The 24,562-nt window shown below is 44.8% G+C and overlaps 1 protein-coding gene across 1 annotated transcript in view; it reads left to right on the top strand.

Moving 5' to 3' along the window:
* Positions 1-23,076, top strand: part of LOC121922726 (C-type lectin domain family 2 member B-like) — a 28,363-nt gene extending 5,287 nt beyond the window's left edge. Inside the window, exons 2-7 of the mRNA XM_042452464.1 lie at positions 12,150-12,217; positions 16,115-16,326; positions 17,481-17,573; positions 20,171-20,361; positions 21,676-21,779; positions 22,696-23,076. Coding sequence (XP_042308398.1) covers positions 16,182-16,326; positions 17,481-17,573; positions 20,171-20,361; positions 21,676-21,779; positions 22,696-22,810 — 648 coding nt within the window. The 5' untranslated portion in view covers positions 12,150-12,217; positions 16,115-16,181 and the 3' untranslated portion in view covers positions 22,811-23,076. The remainder of the gene's footprint in view (positions 1-12,149; positions 12,218-16,114; positions 16,327-17,480; positions 17,574-20,170; positions 20,362-21,675; positions 21,780-22,695) is intronic.
* The last annotated feature ends 1,486 nt before the right edge of the window (positions 23,077-24,562 follow it).

The following is a 24,562-nucleotide window of genomic DNA, read 5'->3' as shown; positions in this document are numbered from 1 at the left end:
TGGGCTAGTGGGCTTTTTTACTGTTGGTTTTGTTTTTGGTAAGTGTTTTATTTTGTGTGTACAGTATTTTAACCTGATTGTATTATTATCTTGTTGTAAAAGCCGCCCTGATTGGAGGAAGGGTGGATATAAATAAAAAAGTTATTATTATTATATTTATATCTCCCTAGCATTGAGCCAGGGCAGTGAAAGCGGTCTCAAGTGGATTATTCCTGTAGTGTGTTTTGGATCCACTTAGAACCCATGGGCTGGCTCGGGCGAGTCCCACTCTCTCAGCCTCAGGGAAACGCATCTCAACCAATCATGCCTAGAAAACCCAGGGAAAGGTTCGCCAAAGTGCTGGAATGGAAACCACGCAGTCAAGGAAGAACCAAGGGCGGGAGGGGGGATGCCAATTTTAATCACTTCCTCCCTCCTCGCTTTCCCTCCTGGAGAGTTTTCCTCCGTTCCCAAGAAAGCATTGCCGGGGGATGAGGGTCAGCGGCCTGAGGAAGAGTCAGAGAGGCTTGGAAAGCTTGCATTCTCTATTTTATCACTTTGGATGGCCAGTAAAGGGATCGCGGTGTTTGGTGGGTTGGGGATGTTCATGTACAGGTCGCAGAGGGAGAGCCCAATCCCTTTCCGGGATTTCTCTTGCTTTGAGAGCAGAGAGCCGCTGGGAAAGTTACTTGACACTGGGCAGGGTTCCGATAAGGAAGGTTGTGTACAAAGCTCTGCGCTGCTTTGCAAACGAGAGGCTTATAGGTCCAAAAACACACTGCGAAAATAATCCAGTTTGATGACCGCTTTTAACCTGGGAACGGTAGTTTTTGTTTTGTGAGTCATTTCGCCTTTCAGGTGCCACAATAAACTCCAATTCCAGGATTCCCCTACCCCAGCCTTAGCCAGGGCAGTTAAAACATCTCAAACTGGATGATTCTGCAGTGTGTTTTGGACCTTCCAGAAAAGTAAGAAAGCGTTCAGGGGGAGCTGTTTTTGGCTATTTAACAAATACAAACGACTGTGATTTTGTGCATTTCGCTTGGCCCAGAAAGGCAATATGATGGATTTTTTTGAAAAGTAGTGGTTTTGGCAAAAGGTTATGAACGGAGAAGGATGCTGGGATTGTTTAAAAAGAGAAACCCTTATCGTTGGATCTTAAAAACTGAATGGAGTGGCCAAACCGGATCCATCTCAGCAAGACGGGCTCGGTGCAGGGAATCCTGGGAAAGGTGGTTGACTGCGGATTATGGTCGTTGTGCAGAGCTCTCCTGACAGAGGAGAGTAAATGTCTCACAGAACACGGTTCCCAAAAACTGTCCTAGCCTGGAGCCAGTGCAGCTCAAAGTGGATTATTCTGGAGTATGGCTTGTTCCCTTCGGAGGACTTTTCATGCTTTATAAACGATAGAGACTTCAGATTGGGCGTGTGTGGAAGAAAATAAAATCTATGATTGGCAGTTGTGGGTCCAGGAAGTAGGGAGAGAGGGAGGGAGGGAGGAGGAGCAGCCTCTGTTTTAAATATCCGTGGGCTCCGCTTGCTCTTCCTTTCCTCCTCCTTCGCAGGTAGCGCACGGATTCAGCACGAAGGCTCCCACTCTTCTCGGCTTCCTTGGCGGTGAGGAGGGGGAGGAGGAGGGGGGATCCGGGAGGGAAAGGAGACCGAGAAAACGTCCTCCATTTCAGCCTTCTCCTCTAGGAGGCGTTTCCACCATCTTCTCCTCCATTCTGGGCAGGACTAAGGGGCTGGGAAAAATCTCATATGGCCATTAAGGCTGCATCCACACGGGAGAAATAACCGGGTTGGCACCGCTTAACTCTTCGTGCTGGCTCTTTGCTATGGAATCCATTATTCTCCCGTGTGGATCGCAGCCTATAGTGTTGGACCAGCATGGCCATGTGAAGCTCCTTGGCCAGGACCCCTAATATGAGGACCAACGATCTAAGGTGTTCATCTATGCTGTTGGCAGAAGGAGTCTTTTGATGGCCAAGGTATAAATCCATTCATTTTCCATTAGAGTGGCAGCTGGGCGGCAACAGAAGCTCCACTCGGACTGAAAACAGCTCTAGTCCCGGTAGGTCCCAAAAGCTTGGCGTAATGGGGAAGAGAAGGCAGCCGCTACACTTGAAGCCTCCTATTTTCCCCAGTGGAGTCGGGCCTGTGTATGTGGGGGGGGGGAGGTAAGCTGGTGCCCCTGCCCTTCCCCTCGTTCACTTTTTAGGGAAGACGGCGGCCTGTTTTCCCTCCTTCCCGCGGGGTGGGTGCGCAACATGCGCCCTGAGACCAGGACTCGGCGGAAGTGACGTATTGACGTTGTTTCTGCGTGACTCTGAGCGAGGCGGTGGAGACCTCGTTTGTTGAAGGCCGGTGGGGCGGGGCCAAAAGCGGAGGGGAGAGGCTCCACGAGGAGGCGGTTGGCTGGGCTTTCAGGGGCAGTAAAGACGAGCGGAGCAGGAGCGGGCGTCTGAGGGCAGGTGTCAGCCAGCCCGCTCTCCTAGTGAGCTACTGGCTTTACTGTAAAGCAGTGCTTCACAAACCTGGTCATTTAGGTTTCTAGGACTTCAACCCCAGAAGCCTCAGCCAGTTTTAGCCAACTGCGCCGAGGATTCCGGGAGCTGAAGTCCAAAACAGCTGGAGGGTCCAAGTTTGGGTTATCATGCCTAAAGCCACTGCTCTAAAGCAGTGGTCCCCAAATGTGCCCTTTAAGAGATTTGTTTTTAAAGAGCCCTCCCTCTAGTCCAGCCCCTCTGCCATGGCCCAGAGGGGAGAGAAGAACCAATGAACTGACCCCTTCCCCACCACCATTCCCTTCTCCTTCTGTGTCTGTCTTACTAGATTGTCAGCCGGAGGGCAGGGAATTGGTCTAATAAAAAGAAAAGTAAGCGCTCTGAAGCCATGGGCTAAGAAGTGGGGTGGTGAAGTACTGCAAATAATAAATAGATAAATAAATCTCTTAAAGGGCACAGCTTGGGACCACTCCTCTAAAGTAAAGCTGGTGCCGGACCAAGAGGGAGGGCTTCTTTGGGCTCCGCCCCAAAGCCGTTACCTCCCCCCTCCCACACTGGGTGACACACATGGTTGAGACGCCCTGTTATGCAAATGTTTGTGGATGTGTGCGAACACGTGTAACCTGACATACACACACAGGGACACACAGACACTTCCTCTGAATGCCCCCTGCCAGTGAGGGAGTGGGCAGCTGGTGGGCACCTTTTGCTTGGGAGGGTCTTCTCCTGCTGCCCTCTTCGAGTGGGGGGCAGAAGGCAGAGGGCACTTTTCAAGACATGTGTCATCATACCACCACTTTTAATGTCTCGTCTTCTTTTTCTCTGATCTCATGCTAAGCCGGGGATGGGCGAGTGTGTGTGTGTACACATTTTAGTGTTTCTGCTGAGAAGGCGACCTCTCCATCTCCCAAAGTGAACTTTTGGCTACCAAGAAGGGCAGAGGGTGGTCTGTGCTTGTAATACTTTTGGCAAAAAACAATCTTCCAGTAAACTTTATGTGGGTAACATATTTTAAGAGAAATCAGTCGGGGATCTTGCGTCATCAGAGTTGCCAGCCCAGATGTCTGTCTGGCCTGCTGCTTGCTCCAATGTCGTGCTGCTGCTGCTGCTCCTGTGCGCCTCTGACCCCTTGCACTCCCTTTCTCCTTTTTTGTTTTTTGTTCTAATGGATGGCACAATTCCAGTTGAGAGGAGTCAGAAGCAGCTCCAAAGAAAAACAACGTGCTGAATTGATCTCTTGAGGAGCCCCCTTGGTAGGAGGAGTTAGATAAGAAAGAAAGAAAAGTTGACAATTATCACCACTGAATCTATCTACATCGAAGGCAAGGTTTGCTGTGTAGATTGGATCCCTTTGAAGTATAGAAAAAAAATCTTATTCAGGGCTAGGGATTGGTTCTACTTAAGGACCCCAAAATCCTTCTTTTAGTGTGCTAGTCAAAATCTGAGTGTTCTCCATGTCACTCTGACCAGCCACCTTCCCAGTCCCTCCATATGACTTGGGTCTTGAAACTTCCATCATCATAAAGAGACACTCCTTCAAGTAATTATCACCCATGAGCAGGTCTCTGTCCATATCCACAGATAATCCCTTTATTCCTGAGCTTCTTGGGTGATGTGATAGAGTGAACGGTTTGCTTTAGTGTGTGCGTGTGCGTGTGGTGTGTGTGTGTGTTACTCCCCAATATCAATTTAATTTGAATACTTTTGTCGCGCGAATCCTGCATCTAGCTACCTCGTATAAACAGGGAAAGATCCTAGAGTTAATTAACTGAGCTAATTCAACTTCCCAGATCTAGTGTCAATCGACATAAGGGAAAGGGGGGGCGGAATCTAGCAGCACCTTTAGATGACGCATTTTATATTTAGCCGAGCTTTTGTGAGTCTCAACCCACTTCCTCTCTGATGCCTGACAGAGGGATATTAAAGAGACAGGCTAAAGGAATATTGCCAATACAGGGCGTGGGATAAAATGTGATAAGATCCGGAATACACAAATTGTAAACATGGCCATAAAATCTTCAAAGGACTGATAAGGTGATACACCTTTTGTGGGGGGGTAAGTTTAGACTAGGGACATTCTATTACACATATCCCACCCAGGTCTTGTGAAAATGTGCTTAAATCCTGTGGCTCTAATTTATAGTTTAAAATGCACTTAAAATAATGAAAATAAAGACAATCTCTGGTGATATTCCTATGGGCAAAACTGATAGAGCAGAACAGGATGCCGCCCATCACTATTGTGCAATGGGCGCAAAGATTATCAGGTGATGTTGCGATAATAGCATTATTATCCCGTTTAAGAAGACTTCTCATTGCTTTTATTTACAGGAAAGTCCCGTGAATAAAAAACGATGGGAGAATTTCTTTTTATTCATGGGATATGATCTCAATTATCGTGATGTCATTCAACATCGTCGAGTAATCTTTGTGCTGTTGTGCTAGTGGACAAGAGCTATCTGCTAATGCTCCTAGCACTAACAATCTCAACTGTGTTTGTGTTATATGTGTGCTTTAAATTGTCTATGACTATGCGGACCCCAAGAATTCCATAGGGTTCTTAGGCAATGAATGATGCAGAGGTGGTTCTGTCAATTCCTTCCTCGGAATATAGCTTACAGCACTCATTTATTTGTGGGTTCCCATCCAAGAACTAATCAGGGCTGACCCTGCCTTAGCATCCAAGATCAGATGGGATCTGTTCCCTCTAGGGTATTTAGGCTCAATGACAGTTTCACCATTAAAAAAATATTTTTGCAACATCCAATAAAAGTCAATGGGCAATCTTAAATAAAAATGTCTGCCAATGGAAAGAAACCAAAGAGAGGCCCCACCTAACCTCCTGTGAGCACGAGAAGACCCTGTCCCACTTCCTACCAGGCTGGTATGAGTCAAAGAAGCTCCTCTCCTGGAAGATGTGGAGACCTTGGGCAGGATCTCGGGAAGAGAGCCCAGATTCAAGCAGCAGAGGATCCTAAGTTTATAACCCTCACTTTGAACTGAACTTGAGATGGACTGGCCCCCAGTTTTAAGCTGTTGTAGGAAGGGTTTGTATGTTCCCCACATCCAACTATGGTTCTTGGGGCCAGCTAGGGTGCCATAAGGGAGGACCTCCAAACCGGGACAAATGTAGGACAAATGCAGGACAAACTTTTCAAATGTAGGACACATTTTTTAAAAATAGAGGACACGCAAAAAAAATTGACGCTTTTTTAGAAATGTTAATATAAATGCATGTTTCTTAGGCATGATCACAAGGAGGACATTTTGACATTATTCGTAGACAGATCACGGAAATGTATTCCCTTTCTGCCCACCCCCCCCCCCCCATTCCAAACAGCACATTTGGAGCATGAAAACATGGCTTTATTTTAACATTGCTCTTGCATATTCAGAGGCTATTCACACACCAAACCCTTGGGTTTAACACTGAACATGATGGATTAACAGGGCATGCAAGTAGAACATGCTCAAGGGACTTTGGTTTTCCTTATCTTTTGACTTGGTTGGTCTTGTCCCCCCACTAAATAAAGGAGACATAGAAATGGAGTTAATGGGGACAGTTGTTAAACAAAAAAGTCTTGTGAGATTCGGTAGGCAAGAGGTGCACCATGTTAAGAACTGCATTAAGCACACTTAGGGCTGCTGCACACTGCGTTTCACTTCATCACTCCAACTCCTCCTATGGAATTCGGATTTGTAGTTTGGTGTGGTGCCAAGGCTGGCTTGAAATCTCAGGCATGAAGAGAAGCAAAGGCTTGGGCTGCATCTACACTGGAGAATAATCTGGTTTGAGACCACTTTAACTGTCTTGGCTGAACGCTATGGGAATTCGGGAATGGTGGTGTTCCAGCACCACAGCAGAAGGGCAGTTAACCCCTGGAAGGCTCTCTGACCAAGGTGACCACATGCCCTCACCCAAAAATGTAGGGCACCCAAGCAAAAAAATTGTAGGACATGGCCAAAAATAAAAGCTAAAAACACCAATGTAATTATAAACCATGCTTCTTAGCCATGACCAAATGGAGACATGTCCTGGAAAAGGAGGAGGATGCCTGGTCACCTTGTCTCTGGTCCAAAATACACTGCAGAAATAAAACAATGCTGGACTGAAATGCCCAGAGTTCCTCACCAAAGCGCATCCACACTGAGGAAATAATCCAGTTGGAAGTGACTAACTGTCCTGGGTTAGTGCTGGGGAATGCTCGGAATTGTAGTACACTGTGGCTCCAGAGCATCTCTGACAGGGAGTCCCTAACCCTCCAAACGTAGTTGAACTGCAGTGCCCAGAATTCCTCCCCAGGTGCATCCACACTGAGGAAAGGGTCCAGTTTGGAGACTGCTCAGTGCTGGGGAATCCTGGGAATTGTAGTCTATTGTGGCCTCAGAGCATCACTGACAGAGAAGTTTCGATGTGTCCCAAACACTAGTCCCAGGATTCCCAAGCACTGAGTTAAAGCAGTCTCAAGTGGGTTATTATCCGTGCAGTGTGTGTGAGAGATATAAAAGCTAGGGACTGGATTCCATTTGGAGGATCTCTGTGTCAAAACACACTGCTTGGACTGCCAGGGCTCAGTGCTATGGAATCCGGGGAATTGTAGTTTATTGTGGACACCAGAGCTCTCTGACAGAGAAGGCCAAATGCCTCACAGACAACCAAAGCCAGAGCATTGAGCTTTGCAGTAAAGGGGTCCAAAGTGCAAGGGGGGGGGGGGGAGAGACAAAGCCAGGGAGAGTGAATGAGCGCTCACCTGGCGTGGGGCTGCTCTGAGAGGAGGAGGAGGAGAGGGAGGGAGCCAAGGGAAGGGGCCGGACCACAGCCTCCTCTCTTTCCACCAAAGACTGCTGGCAAGAGGCTCTGCCCCCGCCTCCTCTGGGGACCATTCAGCTTCCCTTTTGCAAAAGTGCTGGTGCCACAGAAACTACAATTCCCAGAATCCCATAGCACTGAGCATGGAGGTTTAAGGGGGGGGTCAAACTATTCTTCTGCAGCCTTGGCTACCCCAAAGCCTTCATTATTTACCAGCAACTTGCAAGGCAAAATCTCTTCCTTCCTAAGCATTGAAACCCACCCAAGTGGAGGAGGGCTGATTGCTTCTTTCCCATTGGTCAGCTTTGGGAGAAATTTGCATATTACAAGGGAAAGTGTTTGTAGGGCCTCAAAAACGATCCGGTGATAAGAATTACAACAATACGGAGTTGGTATACATTTAAAAGATGAGGCATTGGAGACTCCCAGTGAAACAGGAACGATTGATGGCCTTTTTTTTTTCTCACTGTAACCTGGAAAGTTAAGGCCCTTGCAGGGTATATATAACCAAGTGGGCTGGCAAATAACTCGAGTGGCAGGTGTCCTGAAGACCTGCTCTCTAGGCTAAGCTGGCAGGGAGGCGGGGAGGGTGGCACACAGCCATGGGGAGGAAGTGGAGCTGCCTCCAGGGCCTGGCTGGGGTGGAGTGTCCCAGGGGAGGGGCTAAACCGGGGTGGGACCATGTGGCCCCCCCCCCAAACCGGAAAGTCCCGCCCCACAGGTGGGATATGGCAAACACTAGGGCCAGCTGAAGTTTCCAAACTTCTTCAAGAGCAGCTCCATGTAGAGTGTGTAACGTAATCAACGAGGAAGTAACTAAGGCATGTGCCACATGCCCAGATCAGACATTTCTTGGAATGAGTGCAATTGGCACACTTAATTGTCCAAGCAAACACTGCGAAACTCAACATCCAGGTTTAAGCTGAATCTAGTGTATCCAAGCTATGGGTCTGTATCTCTCAAGGGGAATGTAACTCCCAGTCTGCCAAGGTTTGCTTCCTTTTCCCTGATATCTGTCTTTGACAGACCTGGAGTATCTCTATGTTTAACAGTGGTACCGTACCGTCGGGTTACGAAATTAATTCGTTCCGCGGCTAATTCGTAACCCGAAAACCTCGTAACCTGAATCCATAGGCCGCTAATGGAAAAAATAGCTCTCGCTGGCCCTCCGGTGGCGGCATAGCGCCCGAGGTTTTTTCTCGTAACCCGAAAAAACCTTCGAAAGCCGAAACAATAAATCCCTAGGGGATTTTTTTCGTATCCCGAAAAATTCGTAAGCTGGGTAATTCTGTATCCCGGGGTACCACTGACACTTGCATCCAGTTTTTTTCCATGTACATTTACCTCACAGCATGCAGGTTTAAATCTCATTTTTCACATGTGAAGGATGTTAAAGTGTTCCTACCCTTCCAATGAATTTGCAAACAAAGAAAAATAAAGCTCCCTCACAGGGTATAGCTACCAGGTGCAAGGTAAAATAAGGGCGTTGTTCCCAAAATAAGAATTCTGCCACCCCATGAAATATCTCTTTGGTCCTCAAATTTCTGGAGTGAGACACTGAAAATTGTTCATACCTAGGCTAGCAGTCTTATATTTGCTCTGTTGCCATTCCCTTGGTATCTGTCTCTGAAATGTAGGGTCTGAAAGGAAATCTCATTGGGAGTGGAGAATTCTTATTTGGGGGACATGTCCTCCTTTTGCCCTCGCATAACTACAGCACTGCACCCCACTGTGATCTTGAGCCAGGCTGTTGTTGTTCTCTTGCTGTTAGCAGTAGGAAAACACTAGTTTACATTGGGATTGGTAAAAGAGGGTATGGGCAGAACTGTTAGTACAAGAAAAAGAGCAAACCTCTCCTGTGCCGACTTGGTCAAGCAAACCCCAGGAGAGGGTCGCCTTAAATTGGAAAGGACTTATTTATTTGTTTGTTTAATTTCTATCCTGTCTTTCTCCGTGAAGGGAACCAAGGCAGCTCACAATATCAATTCTGAAAACATCAGCAAAAAAGCAATATAATATTACAAACATTAAAACTAACAATAAAATCACACTTGAAGGCATACAGCCACAAGAGAGAGTATGGTGTCGTGGTTTGAGTGTTGGGCTAGGATGCGGGGGGAGGGGGGCTGCATTTGAATCACCTCCCTCGGCCATGGAAACCTTCTGGGTGACTTTGGGCAAGTCACACTCTCTAAGCCTGGGAAGAAGGAGCTGGCAATCCCTCCCCTGTAACACATCTTGCCCTGTGATAAGCTGGCCGTAAATTGGAAAGGACTCACAGGCAGAGAAGAGGAGCAGAGAAGAGAGGGATCCCTCTGACTTGGATTACTGGTGAAAGGGGTGTCATCCAAGAGCTCCCAAAGCAAGGGCTCTTTCAGCCTCGGTTCCCCTTTTTGGCAGGATACAAAGGAACTGGGTCCTCCTTGACCTTGACTGAGGAGCATCTTCTCCCTTTGCCCGCTGGCCCTGGAGCAGATGTTCCTCATTCCTGGAGGCGATGCATTGGGCCAGGAAGAGAGAGGGCAAGAGGCCCAAACTGGTGGAGCGAAAGCCTTTCTTGCTGTTACAAGGAAGTAGAGGTGGAAAAACATTGGAAGCCAAAATCCACAGTAGGACAAGAAAGAGTTTGTGGTCCAAAATGCACCAGGACAAAAGAGAAGGCTCAATGGCCTCATTCCCACTTACAAAAAAGCAGTTTGCAATCCGAATCAATGGATCGATTTGACAGTGGAGTGTGGTTCCCACTACATTTGCCCCAATTGCATTTTTTCCTTGTAAAATAACCTACTTGTGGTTCACATTCACAAATGAATTGGTTCAAAATGTACCCGCTCCAGCCAGTTGAAGGGCAAATTTATATCGATTCCAATTTGCATCTGGTTCACACTTGTGCAGAATCAATTTATCCAAAAAGACACAGAAAACATCAAAAAGATGCAGGTTAATTGGGTTTGGCGCGTGGCCCCCCTCACCAAATTGCTTCAGTGAATCGATTCAAGTGGGAACCAAGGTCATTTGAACTGGCTCAAACCAATTTGCGATCCAGTTTAAAAGGTAGTGGGAATCAGGCCATGTCTCACAGATCCCAGAATTTCATTGAGCCAGGGCAGTTCAAGTGATCTCAGAATGTATTTTTTCCACAGTGGATTTTGCACCTTAGTAGTGTATAATTGCAATCAAGGAAGAAGTGGATCGAGCAGAAGACACAAAGAACACAAAAGGAAGGAAGGAGGGAGGGAAGGCTAATCGGTTGGTATTTTTGGCACCTGCTTTCATGGAAACCCGTTGTGTAAGTAACAACGGTGTCAATGCACACAAAACCCCATCAGTGATACCTTTGTTGGTCACCCAAAAGGCACAATATACCTGTTGCAAGCTTTTGAAGCTCCATCGGCTTCTTCATCAGGCAAGATGTTACAAATTCCTCTTGTTTGGTCTGTAACATCTCTTGGGAGTGCTTTGATGGGGAATTCCTGCATGGCAGAATGGGGTTGAACTGGGTGGCCCTCCTTGGGGTCTCTTCCAATACTATGAAGATACAGGTGGTATATGCTGCCTTGGAGAGTGGTGGAGACTTTTTCTTTGGAAGTCTTTAATCAGAGGCTGGATGGCCATCTGTTGGGGGTGCTTTGATTGAGAGTATCTCCATGGCAGGATGGGGTTGGACTGGATGGTCCTTCTTAGGGTCTATGAAATTGTTTCCCACTTAAGGCAACCCTAAGGATGTCTTGGCAAGTTCTTTCAGAGGAGGTTTCCCATTGCCACCCTCTGAGGCTGAGAGTGTGGCTTGCCCAAGGTGTCATCCAGTTGGTTTCATGGCTGAGCCAGTATTCAAACCCACAACATTACACCACATGGATGCCTAGAAGTCATAGCTGAGGAAGGGCAAGAAACCACTACACTACACTTACTTTCCAGGTGGGAGGAGTATGGTGCCTCCTCCTCTTCCCTTGATATTCTGGGACAGAATGTGAGGAGAATCCTAGGCTGCTGGTTAGTGTGAGATTTCAGCTGGAATTGCTCTTAAAGGCCTTGATTTTTATATTGGAGTGGAATTACTTTTTCCTGTATCTGGGCTGACAATCCTCAATCTGGGGGTCAGGGTGGCATGCCACTAATTTTACAGTAAGCCCTTGGTATCCACACATTTATCCATAGATTCAAACATCCATGACTTGAAAATATTAAAAATATATATAAATTCCCAAAAGCAAACCTTAATTTTGCCAATTTATATAAGAGACATCATTTTTACATCACAATATTGCATGGGAATTGAGCGCCCATGGATTTTGGTATCCACAGATGATCCTGGAACAGTGGATACACCAAGGGGCCACTGTAGAACTCAAAGGCCAGTTAAGGACTAAGAAAGGTGCAACTATAATACTCTATATTAACAGTTTTAGAATAGTTTTTATTTTAAAAAGTACTCTACAGTTAGCCCTCTATATCCATGGATTCTCTATCCAATGATTCAACTATTCATGGTATGAAAACATTGTGTGTGTGTGTGTGTGTGTGTGTGTGTGAGAGAGAGAGAGAGAGAGAGAGAGAGAGAGTTTGTGAGAGTGAGTGAGAGTGAGTGAGCGAGAGTGAAATATACCAAAAAGCAAAGCTTGAATTTGACATTTTATATAAGGGGCACTATTTCTATGCCATTGTATTTAATGGGACTTGAGCATCCACAGATTTTGGTAACATGATTGCTCCTGGAACCAAACCCCACCAGATACCAAGGGCCTGCTATATTGATACCTTTGTTTATATCTATATGATCGATTGGTATTACCAACCTATGTTGGTTATGATAGAAAGTTGCCTTCTACTGATTCAGACCATTCTTCCATCAGCCCCACCAAGCCTGGCAGCAGTAAGGAACACTCTTAGACCTTCATGATTTCCTCCATAGCCTGTCAAGGTAAGGAATAACCTTAAATAGTCGATGAGCCTTGTTTTGCATGAGTAAATGTATCATGTGAGCTGTATATGGTCCTCTGGTCTTTTTGTGGCCCACCAGCATCCAAATATACTGTACTTGGACTCTAAAATAAGGTCCTTTTGAAACAGGTACCTTATTTGGAGTAGAATTGGGATCCGTGAAATCTCTGAGAGCTTTTGGTTCTGTTGTAAAACAAGGTGCCTGTTCTCTGACTGCCTTGCTCTAACATCAAAGTCCAATTTCTGACTCATCTGAAGTAGTTTGTGCCTAGGTCAGTTGATAAACATTATGGTGAATAACCTCCATCTGTTCTGTTTTGTAGGAACAGTTCAAGCTAATCCTTGATCGTCTCATTTTTTCAACTGCTTTTAAAATGTCCCAGTTTCTCTTGTTACCCAAAATATCAAGGTCCCGTGAGGGCACCCATAACATTCAAATGGGAGAATTTAATTAGCTCAAATGAAGGCAGCCTATAGGGCTTGGACAACTAAAGCAGGGATCAAGCCTGTGTATACCAGTTCCAAGAAACAGAACTTCAGGGTGCAAGTTCCAAATATTTTTATTTCTAATCCAGGAGCAATATTCCTTTTTCCAGGGACATCTGCATGGACTGCCTGACCATTTCCACGTTCCCTGCTCATCCTTCTCTTCTGGAAAATCCATCCACATCCCAAATCTTGCCCCAGGCAGGTTTTGCATTATAAATATGCCTGTTTCGGCATTGCCAATTTGATCTTGCTTGAGGTTAGATAGGGACTCTGTCCATATCTCATTTGACTCCTCAGCATTGCTGACCACAGCACAATCCTAACCCAACTCCCAGCTGCCCAGAACCATTTACTAGAACCAACTAGAGACTGCTGTGATGCTTTCAATGACTTTTTTGCTGATAAAATCTCTCAGATAAGAGCTGATCTTGATGCCTTTTTTTTGACAGAATCATGTGGAGAGGCGTCCAGTGTTTCTGGAAGCAAGGTTATTCTGGATCACTTTGAGTTTGTGAATACCGAGGACGTGGACAAGCTTCTTGGTTGTGTGAAAAGGACGACTTGTCCTCTCGACCCTTGCCCTTCATGGTTGACCGTTCAGGGAGGAGAAGTAATAAAATCTTCATTACTCGCCATAATCAATACTTCTCTCCGAGAAGGGACATTTCCATCCACCTTAAAACAGGCCATAGTAAAACCTATTTTGAAAAAACCTTCTCTGGATCCCTTGCAGATGAGTAATTATAGACCAGTCTCTTTGTTACCATTCTTGGGCAAGGTGATTAGAGGGCAGTCGCCTTTCAACTCCAAGCAGTCTAGGATGAAACTGATTATTTGGACCCATTTCAAACTGGCTTCAGAGCGGGACACGGAGTTGAGACTGCCATGGTCGCCTTAGTCGATGATCTCTGTCTGAGTATCGACAGGGGTAGTGTGTCCCTGTTGGTGCTCTTGGACATCTCAGCGGCTTTCGATACCATCGACCATGGTATCCTTCTGGAACGCCTGAGAGAGTTGGGTATTGGGGGCACTGCGCTCCAGTGGCTCCGTTCCTACCTCTCGGGAAGATTCCAGATGGTGAGGCTGGGGAACAGTGGCTCTCGTAAAAGAGAGCTAACATCGGGCATCCCTCAAGGAGCCATTCTGTCCCCCATGCTATTTAACATTTACATGAAACCGCTGGGAGAGATCATCCGGAAGCATGGAGCTCGGTGTTATCAGTACGTTGATGACACACAGATCTATCTCTCCATGTCTCTGAATGATATAGTGACTAAGAATGGCACCTCTCCTCTGGATGCCTGCCTGGGGTCAGTAATGGGCTGGATGAGGGAAAACAAACTCAAGCTGAATCCAGAGAAAACAGAGGTACTCGTGATAGGTTCCTCAAGTCCTGACAGGGAAATTTGTCATCCAGTCCTGGACGGGGTCACGCTTCCCCTAAAGGACAAAGTTCGCAGTTTGGGAGTACTCTTGGACTCATCTCTACAGTTATCATCTCAAGTAGATGTGATGGCCAAGAGTGCTTGGTACCAGCTTCGGCTGATACGCTAACTGCGACCCTGCCTTGACCAAAAGGACTTTGAAACGGTAGTACACGCACTGGTAACCTCTCAATTAGACTTCTGTAATGCGCCCTACATGGGGCTACCTTTGTACCAGGTTCGGAAGCTTCAGTTAGTTCAAAATGCTGCAGCCTGATTGGTTGCCGGAACTTCTAGAACAGATCATATAACTCCGGTATTGAGATCTCTCCACTGGCTGCCCATTAGCTTCCGAGCTCAATACAAAGTGTTGGTTACCACCTATAAAGCCCTACATGGCTTGGGCCCGTGTTACTTGAGGGAACACTTCTCCCCATACAATTCACCCCGCACTCTCAGAACTACCAGGAAATGCTTACTTGAATATCCGAAGACGAGATTGGCATAACTCGCCATAAAGCATTTTCATCTGTAGCTCCCATATACTGGAACAACCTTCCGGATGTTAATAATAATAAAAATAAAATTTTTATTTATATGCCGCCCTTCCTCCGATCAGGGCGGCTTACAACAAGTTAAAATACAATCAAATTAAAATACACGCAAAATAAAATACACATTAAAACAAACCAACAGTAAAAAGCTCCATAGCCCAGCCTCTTGGCCACGAAAGAGGAGGGAGGCCCACAGGATATTTATTCGGGGAATGCCTGTTGGAATAGGAAGGTTTTAAGGTCCTTCCTAAATTGGGCCAGGGTAGTAGACGAGCGGAGCTCTATGGGCAGCATGTTCCAAAGGGCTGGGGCAGCTATGGAAAACGTCCTCCGAGAAGTGGAGACTAACCTAGCCCCAGGCACCTTCAGTAGCTGCTGCCCAGACGTTCTGAGGGTGCGAGGCGGAATGTACGGGGAGAGGCGGTCCTTTAGGTATCCTGGGCCCAAGCCCAGGATGTTGTTTAGATGCCTTTAAGAAAGCCTTAAAGACTCATCTTTTTCAGTCAGCATATCCTCCCAACTCCCATTAAAAATTATTGCCGGTTGAAAGATGTTTTTTACGACTGACAGATGTTATTAATGTTCTTACATGTGATTTTAAGGTTATTTCTTAATTATATGTATTTAGGGTTTTCATGTACTTGCACTTGATGTAGTATATATTTGTATTGTATAAATTGTGTCTGATGGTGTTGTGAACCGCCTTGATCACTGCGGAAAGGCGGTATACAAATAAAGCTTTTATTATTATTATTATTGCTGAGCCATATCCACTTCATAGTGTCCCCAATCAGAGCTCCACACCTGAAATTGGTACAGTAACTGTGACTTCTTAGGTCACTATCTGCTACCACCTTTTATGTTAGTTCTTGAATGTGTTCATGAGTGAATGTCTGTGTGAATGGTGTTTCCCTTTGATTCATAAATAAAATTATTTGGAACTTGCACTCTGGAGTTCTGTTTCTCAGAACCAGTTTACACAGGCTTGATCCCCACTTTAAGTTACCATGGCCCTCTCACTGCTGTCATTTGATCTAATTAAATTCCCCATTTTAATATTAATTGTGGGTGCCCTCTTGGGACTCTTGTGTTTTGGGTAACACTGTGTAATCCTGGGATTTGTAGTTAGAGACTACAGATTTCTTAGCCAAAGAATGCTGGTATCTCACCAAAGATAAACTTCAGGATTCTACAGGATGTTGCCATGGCACTTAAAGTGGAACCATAGTGGTATAATTGTGTCTTCTCAACATGCTATTGCTATCAAGTGTAACAGCAAAGAAACAGTAAAACCAGGGTGGGAGTCTGGGTGTACTGATGTGCAGTGCTATTTTTGTGAAAATATATATATCGAATGAACAGAAATTGTACTTTTGCAAAGACCATTGACTATAAAATCTTTTTTAAAAGATAAAACAGCAATCAGTTGAGAAGAAAAGAATGGTTGACTGTGAGAATCTGGAAGCTGAGTCAAACAATGTGGCACATAGAAATGGAAACTCAAAATGGACCAAACACTCCAAACAGGGTGACATATAGCAATGGAAACTGTGAAAATGGACCAAACATTTCAGAACGTGTGAGACTGACAGTTGAATCCTCAGGGATGACAGAACAATTGAGTAAGATAACACTTCTACTTAATCTTTACAAAATTGGGGATTGAGAATGTCTGATTTTTTTCCAGAGAGCTGAAGGAAGATTGGAAACAAAATGAGTGTTAGGGTGTGAAGGGTAGGGAAATGTGGTCTGTGGTCTGCATCAGCACCCAACCCTTCCTTACATCCCCAGTGTGAGGGGAAAAAATGATCTGCTTGCTCCAGTGTGGATGTCTGTTACCTAGCATTCAGTTAGGGATCTTATACAGTTTATATGTACATATAGTTATTGTGGTTGGGTTGTGGAGATCTGTTCTCTAGCTCTTTCTGCCCTGTCCAAAAACTTCCCTATCATGCAATCATCAAACCCTGGGAGACTATTTGGATGATCATCATGCAGCTGCTCTAGGTTCCTGGGGAGAAGGAGGTTCTGTCTGAACCCCCCCCCCCCCGCTCAGTTTCTTTCCCACTCCATGCCAAGACCAGTTATGGCTTCATTGTCTGAAGCTATTTCTCTCTCCCTTCTCTCCCCACTGGTCAGCAGCAGCACCATCACCACCACCAGCTCCTCTGAAAATTTGATAGTTATTGGGGGCTTGATAGTTGCTGGGGTACAGAGAGAACATGGAATTGTGCACATGGGATGTCATATTCCACCAGCTTGATGTAGGATCTTGGCTTTATTTCCAGCATTTCCTATGGCCAAAACTTCATAGAAGACTGATTCTGCTTTCTTTTACAGATGCAGCACATATTAGCAGAAACATATCTTGTACTAGAGGGAGACCAGATAGATACCTCTGCCCATTTACCAACTAGTTTTGTTCCCCTGGAAGCCCAGTTAGCACTAGGACTGATATCGATTCCAGCACAATGTAAACACATCATTTTTTTTCCAAATAAAGCCTCTGTGGCCTAACTTCATCCAAATCTACACATAAAGTGTACTTTACTTACTGTGGCATAACCCAAAGTCACAAAATTGTGTGCTTTTTCATACACACATGAAGCATAACACTATTTTTGGACCAGTAGGTGGTGCTCTTTTTTCAACTATTGAAGGTCATGGTATGGCAACATGTGGAGCCTGTTGATCATGATATAACATGCAGTGATTCAGCAATTATGCACTTTGTGAGAATCTGCACTCAACATACATTTCTCTCCCATTCTCTTAGCTAGAGGACAGAATGCAAGATGGAGCAATAAATGTGTTTTTGTGACTGTGATATTTTCAGTCCTCACCAGCAGTGTTTTGGTTGCCTTCATTAGTAAGTTTTCAGATTCTTTCTTATTCATTCTCTTTCTTATTCATTCTACAAGTACTGTATTGCTGTCATTGTTTAGTTTTCCCTACCATCTCTGTGCGTGTGTGTGTGTGGGGGGGGCATGCACGTATGTGCACCTGCCTTCAAATCACTTTATGGTGATCCCATGAATTTCACAGAGGCGGCATCAGCAGTCCAGCTAGGTGGGCAGCTTAGCCATTATCTGCACTCATTCTCCATACTTCATTCCTTCCTTCAAGCTGCTCCCACCAAGATGGCCTGATTTCCAGACTCAACTCAACTGGCTGAAAAACATCTAAAGGAGGGATAGTTGCAGAGGAAGAGGAAAAGCAGAAGTGTGTTGTCCTCCTTCCTATCTGCCAATTCTCCTCTGTAAACTTTGGTTGAGATTCTACATTGTGGCCAACATTTTGTAACATGATGAATCCATAACATTTCAGCATTGCAGAAATTCAATGACACCCTGTTAGTGAATTGTGAAAATGTACATATGGGCACTGGCAATAGTGTTCCAGTGCAAACTGGGCACTTGTGATCCACACTGAACACTTGTGATGTGCATTGGGCAATTCTCATGCACTCTGGCACTTCCTAGTCAGTGTCCAGATGCATATTGGGAGTGCCACAATATGCATCAGTGCCCATTGTACAATGTGGCTCGGGCACATCAGTCACAGTGCAACAGATATTTGTATTCTTTAATGCTACAGTAGCCTCTAGGTGAATATGGACATCACAAAATCACTCAGTTCTATTTCTCCCACACTAAAGGGCTGTATAGATGAGGGGAAAGGGGCGGCCAGAGTCCACCTCTTTCTCCCCCAGATTGTTGCTGCAGCAACCTTACAGCACAGCAACAATCTGCTGCAAAAACGAGCCGTGAAACATGACTCCTTTGTGCACCGCTACAGAGGAACCATTAGCACCCCGGAGAGGCATGATGACATCCCTTGTGTGCCATTCCATTTGGATGCATCGCACGAGGAACATCATTGTTGTGTACGCCGTCTGAACAGTGCCAAGATGGCACCTGGACAGCGCAGTAGGGCTCAGAAGTGTGTGGATGCTCCGCTCTCCCAAGCCTTAAAATTGGCCCTAGGCTGGTGCAAGGCGCCAGTCTGTACTGAGCCTAAGTCCACTAAGAAAGATTCAAGTCCTAACAGAATGCCAACCAATGTCTTTCCTTTAGTATTGTCAGGCAGACAAAGGTTTGGGCAGCACATATTCATCCCACAACATGTAGTTCTACTGTAACTCTTCACTGACACCCCCCCCCTCCTTTGTGGCCTTTTGTCTCAATCATCAGAACCAGTACATTGAGGGAGATTCAGCATATCCAGACGCTATTAGTATTTGAATCAGCAGACTCCAGCCTTTTGCCTATTGTCCTGAAGGCAATGGCCAAAGGAGATGCAAATTAATTGCATGCAAGATAATCTCATGGAAGCGGTTAATGTGTCCTATTTTTAAAATGTGAACTGCTGGTACAGAAGAGCCCCAAGCAGATTCATAATCACAGAATGGGTGAGAGGGAGGTTTCTTCCTGAGCATTCCAGTGAAAATCTCATCATTGCTACTGGTATTAGCCTCAGAAAAGAAGTCCCAACTGGTGTCAACAGAATTGACGTTGCTGGGGCTTATATCAGTTTGAAAGGGCTTTTTGTCCTTTGGAACTATGGCAAGAGGGAGAAAAAGCTGAATGTCTCCCCAGCTTCCAAGATCCAGATATTTTGAGTCATTATATGGCTCCCTCCAACATTTTGTCCCAGTTTAAGTATCCAACCTGTTTTCAGAGACAGATGCACATCCAGCACATTTTGTTAAATTCAGTTTGGAAGTTTCTGGATGCATGGGCAGGAAGGGGTAGATTCATCCTCCCCAGATATATATACACACACACACACACACACACACACACACACACGGATGGGGGGGAGAGAGAAGTTGCTTGCTTGTGGAATGCTTACTTGTAAACCCGAGGGCAGGGAACTGTCCAATTAAAAAAATTGTATGTACAGCGCTGTGTAAATTTACAGCGCTTTATAAATAAAGGTTAATGATAATAATAATACTTGACTGATTACATTGTCTTTAAAGCAACATGTTTGCAACTGAGGGAATCTCCCCAGATATGATCACAGCTGTTATACCAGCCTAAGTTGGTGAAAGGTACTTCTAGCTCCTGACACTATCCATGCCTACTCATGCCGACTCATAGCACCAAATCCATGAGATTCCCTCAGTTGCAAACATGTTGCTTTAAAGACAATGCAATCAGTCAAGTAAGACTTTACTGTACTGAACCCATTGGCTGAATTCCCATTTGGAAAAGCTGTTTATGTGTGTTGCATTCCACAAGCAAGCAAGTTCTCTCCCCCCCCCCCATCCATGTGTGTGTGTGTAAAGGGCACAGGATGGGAACAAAGCAAAGCAACAGTAGTTCTTACCAGTTGATCTTCAAATTTCCTCTGATAATTAATTATAATAATTGGTAGTAGTTTATGAACCAGATAGAGAACCCCTGTGGGCCTGAAATGCCTTACCCCTGAACTAAATTAATCTTACTTTCTTTGTTTTAGGTGTGATGCTGACAAAGTCATCATCTAGCCGATGCCTAACCATAGCTGTCTCATCTTGTCCTTCAAAGTGGCTTGGTTATGAAGGCAAATGCTACTATTTTTCTGAAGCTGAAGGGACTTGGGACTTCAGCCAAAGGAACTGCTCTGCAAATGGTGCTTCCCTAGTTGCAATTGAAAATCAAGAGGAAATGGTGAGAGAGACTTCCAGATTGCATAGTAAGAATTTCATCCTGTGAGTAGCTATTAGGTGCTACTAAGTACCCAAGTTGTCTAAGTGCAGCAAGATGAACCTGTACAACACTGAACCTCAATGGTCTCAGTGACTTGTTACCTGGTGAAGCTAGACAGCTAAGGTTGCCAGAGTGAACTCTAGAGAGGGCTCTTACACTTTCAACGGTTGTGTAAAAGAAGAAATTTCAGCAAGCATAAAAAGCAAAATAGGTATGCACTTCTTGACTACATACATTTCTTCTTGAAAAAGCAATAAATAATTTTAATCCCTTTAACCCACTATGAGGGTCTTCAAAAACCACATAGTTTTTGAAGCCTGTTTGCTATTTGGGACATCCTGCGCAAAATTCACATTGGTTAATTTATACAGCACATAACACACTATTTCCCTCACAGAAAACATTGTTTTCTATGCAAATCAACCACATGTAAATTTTGTGCAGAATGAACCCCCAATTAAAGCACTTTCTACATATGGAATAATATTTTCTGCACAGAAATTAATATTTCTGCAAATGCTGTCTTCTACACAAAATGTGTGGATTTTGCACAGAATAAGTCCCAAATTGGGAAGATTCTCATCAGTCCAGATTTCTTTTTATCAGAATTTCTCAACAATTGAAAAACATGTTTTTATACCATTTCCTGAATATTTTTGAATATTCTTTCCATCCCTAGGCAGCATCTGCTGCAGTCTTCTCTTCTGCATTAAAGGTGTGGAAGTTCTCTCCAGTTTTCACTTTAGCCACCCTAGAGACAGTATTCATCTCTGCAATCACCCTTATCTATGATGTCTTTGGAGATTTGCTGTTGTGCTTGAAGCTCCAGTTTGGTGTGGGGAACGAGGCTTAAGGCTGCTGGAGTGAAAACTGAAAAGGGCTTATGTACTTTTAATGGTTGCATAAAAAACTTAATGATAACAGGTGTGGCTTGTTACCTGCTGAATTTCTCTCTTCTACACAATTGTGTATAGCATACATGTCTTTCCAGTTTTCATTCTGGCAACCCTAACAAGGCTGCATTTTATCCACTCATTTTTGTAAAATAGTTCATGATCTTCCCACTCAATTTCAGACTTAGCAACTATAATGTCTCCCTTTGTACATTCAGAGCAGACCATTCTAAAACTTTACATATGAAACTCCTTGGGGAACTGTTCAGAAAGTGCAGGTAGTGATGTCCCACATAATGGTGGGAGCTGGGAGCATGTTGGTAACCCACATTTCTACAAAATGATGGTCGCTGAGTGAGATACATTTTTAATTTTTTAACAGAAATTTATAATGAAGCATAAGGAACCAACTGATTATTGGATTGGTTTGAGAAGAGAGGAAGGACAACCCTGGAAATGGGCAAATGGATCCATCTTCAGTGGCTGGTAAGGTATTCCAAATCACAAAAAGGGAGGCAGCGGTCACAAACCCCAAATAAAAGCACACAACTGCAAAACATGAGAGTTAAATTATGGAAATACAAACCCAAAAACTGAAAAGCCAAAAACACACTAAAAGAACACAAAATTACATAGATAAATAAGAAAAAAAGGAATACATAAACAACCACAATGATTCCAATGTGTTTTATACAATATGCTGGAAAATGCCAAATAGAACCACAGTACTGTTCTCAAAGTTGACACCAAGATACTGATGCAGTAAGGAGAGGGTAGATTAGACAGGATGCGAGCGCACTGTATTTTCCTGTGTCAAAAATTCTTCCTCAGTACTGCTAGTATTATTGTATTATGGTGACCAGTTCGTGAGCCTGAGAGTTAAAAGCTACCTGGTGTTCCATAGTCTGAGGGCCCAAACGGACAAGCCAAATGAAGTGGCTTCAGGCCACTTTGGAGGTGTGCTGTTTAAATGACACATACATTGTAGGAGGCCTGAAGCCACACCAAAGCTGTGTTTTGGTCCTAAGGAGATATTTCTGGTTTGAGGAAGTTTTAAAAAGGCTTTTCTTCATCATTTGCAGAAATAATTTATTTAAAACAACACCAGTTCGTTTACTTTAGCCAGTTTTAGAATAGTGTGCCAGAATTCCTGATCTGGTAATTCAAGGTAGACTTACGTATACCCCAGATCATGGTACATGGGATGAAGCAAATAACTTTAGTGAACAGACTTCAGCATTCTTGTTTAAAAATGTAAATCATTTCTGCATGACTACTTGCCCCTATTATAAGATATAATTCTGTGAGGGTTTTTTTTAACACTGTATAAATAAGGAGACCATTGGTAGCGTGGTGCGGGTCATGCCATAGGGATTTGACCTCTGTTGTCTTCTCACTGCAGGTTTGAAATTGGGGCTAATGGATTCTGTGCCTTCTTGGATGATGACCAGGCCACTTCAACACTGTGCTCCACACAACGAAACTGGATATGTAGCAAATCTAATTACACAACCTGAACAAAGCTTGAAACTTCCCAACACAAATGCTTCAACAGCTTCAATGGTGTAAATAACATGGGCTATCAATTTATTGACAAGACCCAGACCAGAGCTTTGAAGTGACAAGTCACATTTCAAAAGTCACAGAATGATCAGGAATATCGTCTCGAAAAGCCCTCCCTCCATGCCATCTGACATCATCTGGCCTGGGAGGGAGTGAAAAGGCAGGCCCAACTCCATCAAGGCTAGCCAGAGCAGAAGAAGGCCATGGTCCAGGCCTCAAAGAGAGAGAAGAATCACTGGACTTGATCCCCTTCCTCACCACCATTCCATTTTCCTTTTGTGTCATGTCTTTTTAGGTTGTAGCAATAGCAATAGCAGCTTCATTTATATACTGCTTCATACTGAACTAAGCAGTCTCTAAGTGGTTTACAACTGTAAACTAATTGCCCCCAACAAGCTGGGTACGCATTTTAGTGACCTTGGAAGGATGCAAGCCTGAGTCGAGCTTGAGCCCTGGCTGGTATTGAACTTGCAACCTTATAGTTTGTGAGTGAATGGCTGCAGTACAGGCGTTTAACCATTGTGCCACCAGGGCTCCTCAGATTGTAAGCTTGAGGGCAGGGAACGGTCTGAATAACTATTTGTAAGCTGCTCTGAGAGCCTTTAGGGCTGAAGAGTAGGGCATAAATACTGTAAATAAATAATCAAATAAATAAATAATAGTGTAACAAGGCCCAATCCAGACGGGCCGAAAAGGACACCCTCATCACATGCAAGGAGTGCCTCGAGGCGGCGCTTCTAGATGCCCTTTGTCCCTCGCATGTGACGAGGGCGTCAAAATGGTGGTGCCTTGTACATTATTATGCAAGCGCTGCATGGCACTTGCGTAACGAGTGTGCCAATGGTGCCATGTGGTGCATTTGTTACGCTGCCACTGCGGCATAGAAAGAACCTGCTTTTTGTGGGTTCTTTTTCTGCCGGCAGGAAGCCTCGCTGTTTGGCAGCTGAGGCTTCCCTCTGGTGGAAAACCAGGCCCCAGCAGGCCACCCTTTTTGGGTGGTCTGTACCCCGCCCAAGTTAACTTTCGCTGGTTAAATCATTCCATTTATTCCTAATGCCCCCCCCCCCCCCCCCAGGAAAAGTATGAAGCGATATAAGAAGCTGCATTTTATCCGGAACATTACCAACCTTCACAGCTTTAAAAGAGCTGTCAAGAAGGACCTCTTCTGACAGGCCTTCCCTGAATAACTCACCTGGTCTTCCATGGACACAGACCATCACAAAGAATGCTCAATAAATTTGCAAAGGGAAACCTCAGCCTTCCTTCCTCTGAAACAGCTTCTGAGGCAGAGTATTTTCCTCCCTGTTTCCCTTCCCTCCCTGGAGTGTGTGTGTGTATGCACTTGTGGAAATGACAGTTTGGAGCATGTGCAAAAAAGTTATTTTGAAGCTAATAATGGGATTTGTTTTCATCTGTCTGAAACTCAAATTCACATTCGATCCACTTTCCTGCCTAAGTAATGTACTTTGAACCCTTGTTGTGCTCTCTCTGTGATGAGCATTAGCGAATTTGCTTGCTTTTCCAGGATGCCAACACTTTAACCATTTTTTGGATGGAAGCACATAGGTCCCCATGTGAAAAAGTCCAGTGTCTGTGTCTGGAAAGCAAGAAGGCAGGTGTGCCTCTCAGCCCTTCCTACATTCTTTACTGGGCTGCAGATGCACCTTTAAAGCCCTACATGGCTTGGGTTCAACATATTTGCGGGA

Source organism: Sceloporus undulatus, chromosome 2 (genome assembly GCF_019175285.1).
Source record: "Sceloporus undulatus isolate JIND9_A2432 ecotype Alabama chromosome 2, SceUnd_v1.1, whole genome shotgun sequence".
NCBI classification, from domain to species: Eukaryota; Metazoa; Chordata; class Lepidosauria; order Squamata; family Phrynosomatidae; genus Sceloporus; species Sceloporus undulatus.
This window is presented reverse-complemented; position numbering and strand designations above follow the sequence as displayed.